General features: G+C 38.0%; 1 protein-coding gene across 1 annotated transcript in view; it reads right to left on the minus strand.

Moving 5' to 3' along the window:
* sdk1a (sidekick cell adhesion molecule 1a) overlaps positions 1–3,545 on the minus strand; it is a 274,209-nt gene that overhangs the window by 42,880 nt on the left and 227,784 nt on the right. Inside the window, exon 28 of the mRNA XM_024259668.1 lies at positions 1,188–1,374. Coding sequence (XP_024115436.1) covers positions 1,188–1,374 — 187 coding nt within the window. The remainder of the gene's footprint in view (positions 1–1,187; positions 1,375–3,545) is intronic.

The following is a 3,545-nucleotide window of genomic DNA, read 5'->3' on the forward strand; positions in this document are numbered from 1 at the left end:
ATTTTTTTTTTTGGGTATGCTGCAGGCAACAGGGTGTAGCCAAGGGTTCTATTAGTGCTGTTCAAGTGATAGGTGTGCGCTTATTTTGTGCAGCCTGACTGTTTAAAAATTAGATTATCGGGGTAGTTTATCTGAACATCTTGAACATCTTATGGGCACTTATGTACCCCGTGGGTACAGCATTTGCACGCGGACAGTAGGGAGCCATTGCCAGTACCTTACTATCATGTACAGTGGAGTGTAAGGGTACCATAACTGGGGGATAAATAGATTGATAAGTGGAGCTTTGTCTCACTCTAGAGAGAATGGTGATCAGTGTGAGGAGCAGCTGATGAAGTGATGCACCCATCACATGTAGCCCCAACTGTTCAGAGTGTGTCAACATTCAGCAGCATCATTAAATTAAAAAAAAAAGAAAAAATGTGGACTTCTCACCAGCCCATGTTGACCACAGAAATAGAAATACAAATGAACCACAGTAGTTTATGTCTTAATCTCACAGAAAATCAAGGATTTTGTGGGGCAGCTGCAGGATTCTCAAAATGAACAGATGATTGATCTGTTTCTGATATTTTAATGTGACAGTACCATGGAGAATGTGTGCTGTAGATGAAGGAAAGAGTAGTCCAGCACATTATCCAACATTTTTTTTGACCAGGCAGTGTTTAATGTGTCCAATGCTGCAAAAGACACAATAGAAAAAAAAAAGAAAAGAAAAGTAATATTCTATAACCTCACGCTGACTTTGTTCTTGATGAAAGTTCATGCTTCACATGAGTAAATGTTGTGCAAGTGTGAGTGTGCATTTCTGTGCGTAGGATGTGTGTTTGCGTGACAGTTAGATAAAAGTTCATTATACGTTGGCAGGAATTGGTTTCACAGTTGTTATTTCATCCTGAAATGAGAAAAACTTTCCAAATGTAACACTGCCTGACAGATGATGATTCTGCGTGTGTGTTTCTGCAGGTAGGCACATATGTCTTCGAAAAAGAGTCTAGATGATTTATTATAACACACAAAAAAAGCAGAAAATTGAAAAATCTACTAGATCCCATCATGTTCTACTAGTCATTAAACAACTGCTTTTCTGTGCTGACAGCTAACAAAATGAGAACCCAAAATGCAAAAAAACAATTTACTAAGGTGTTCACCTGTAAAAAATAATTATAGAGAGAGATATTTCTTACCATCTTCTTTGGTTCTGAGCAGAACTGGGTTGCTGAGAGGCCCATCACCAATACGTGTAAACGCTAACACTTGCAGCACGTACACTGTGTACTTTTGGAGAGCTCCAAGTAGGACGGTCAAATTTCCTTCTCCTTGTACCACCAGCACAGAAGGAGGATCTTCTAGGTCTTTTTCACTGTACATCACCTGTGGAAATGACAGTTTTCACATGAACAAATGCACACAGGTGAGCAGAAGTCACTCATAAGGCTTTCTACTTGCTTCATGTACATTTTATGTCCCACTCCGATCATATTTTGATCTATTGTAAAAGCATTCCCAGTGATAATGCCAATTTTAGTCAAAATAAAAAAAAAATGTTTTGTTTTCTAGGACATCATTTCTGCAGTGGAGTTCATCAGAAACTTGCCTGAGTTGTGGTATTCCTGCACTTTCCTACCATCCTTTTGTTTACCCTCTCTCCAAATAGTTTAAAACCGCTCATAACCCTAAGCTAACATTAGCTCTGCAACAAAAATGGCGAGCAATACAGGAGCCATCCAGTCGTACAGTTTTGAGCCAGATTCCAACTTAGACGAGGAAAACAAAGACGTTCATGGATCCAATTGTATACAGTTGGATGAATCAGAATGAAGTGGAGCAGGGAGCTTGTGACCTGCCCAATGTAGTTTTTATGTAACACCCACAAGTGTTTTCTAAATGACATTTTTTTGTCTGCTCCTGATTTACAATGATTTAAATAAAGAGATACTCAGAAATGAAGCTTTAATCTTTATTTTCTTTATATATATCCTCTATCATGAGAAAAATGCTACAAGAACATGTTAAAAACAAAACAAAAAAAATACCACGTTCTTTAAAGTGGGTCTTTAAGTCCTTCAAACAATACTCTCCACCTTTAATTGACTAATTTTGATCAAAAAAGTCCAGTTTAAGCCAATTTAAGATTCAAGCCGTCTATAAAGCAGATGTCAGCTCATTACTGGCAAATTTTTATTAAGCCACAGTTTTCCTTATGGCTTTACAGGAATAACAAAGGAGGGAATGAAACATATTATGGGTTTAATTGGTATAATAAGGATCATTAAAGGAGAGTCACGTTGAGTGAGCTAAACGAAGGGCAGAGATGCGTTTGATAAAACCTGTAGAGCTTCAGAATAGAAAGAAGACAAATGAGTTTAACACCTTGGCTAAAGATCCATGATAAAGACAGAAATAACTTGATCCTTTAAAAAAAATTATATTACGGCTGAATGTAAATCTAACAAAAGTGAATAACAGGACAACTTATTTGCAAAAAGATGCGCTAAAGATGAACCCACTCAAAAGTGACAGCAGTGTATGAAAGTATTTTCAGCGCCATGGCAGTGGGTTTGAGTCATAATAAAAGTCTATGTTTATCATCGTGCAGTCAATGATGGAATGCGTTCAGTCGCTGCAACTTTGTGAGTCAGAGACGGTTTTTTTGGCAGTGATGGAAGACAGAAGCACAGAGAAGTAGGCTATGCCAGGTTCTATCTTTCATCTCGCCTCTTTTCATGAGATTCTGCATGTGTGTGAAGTGTGGAGTATTATTGAACTTTAACTGAGTTAAAGTACAATGACAAAATTCCAATAACACTTGCTCCCACATTTAAAGAAGAATAAAACAAAACAAAATCACAGCACATTGTGCTTTCGCTGGCAAAAGGACAAAGTAAGAAAATGTGCAGACAGCAGATTGTTTTTCCTTTATACTCCTGAACTTGTATAAGAATTCCACACGCTTACAGCCAGTTGAGGAAAATGTCACCTCTTGCTAAATTGATGAAAAACAAAAATAGAAATAAAGCATGCACAGTAGGAAGCAGGGCAACCGCTCAACATCTACTGGGGGATGGAAGGTGTTAAGGAGCTGCTGGCAGCCACTTCCCATCTATTAAAATGGTAGGCATGCTGCTCCGAGTGATCCGCAGGAAGGCGTGAGAAAAACACACAGATGTGGGGTGTGATGTGCTTTGGGCACGGTGGATGATATGACCTGGATTTCATACATTTGAAAAGAAAAAAGTGAAATGGGAAGGGCCCGATTTTCTTTCACACAGGCGCAGCTTGTTCTCTTGTTCAGATTTAAGTATTTTTAACCCAACCGTGTCCGTGCATTTGAGGATAAATTCCCTTCGCTTTAAGTCTTTTCTCTTCTCATGCATTCATTGAAACTTATCAAAAATGAATACTTGAGTGCAAATGCAGAAAAAAAAAATATGGCGATTAATTTCTTGATAAACCTTTAGTTACAAAACATCTGCTGATCAGATTTATTCAAGTTTTGATGGGCAGAATAAGAATGAGATCCCTGCTTCTTATTTTTAAACAAG

This window comes from Oryzias melastigma, linkage group LG1 (assembly GCF_002922805.2).
Source record: "Oryzias melastigma strain HK-1 linkage group LG1, ASM292280v2, whole genome shotgun sequence".
NCBI lineage: Eukaryota > Metazoa > Chordata > Actinopteri > Beloniformes > Adrianichthyidae > Oryzias > Oryzias melastigma.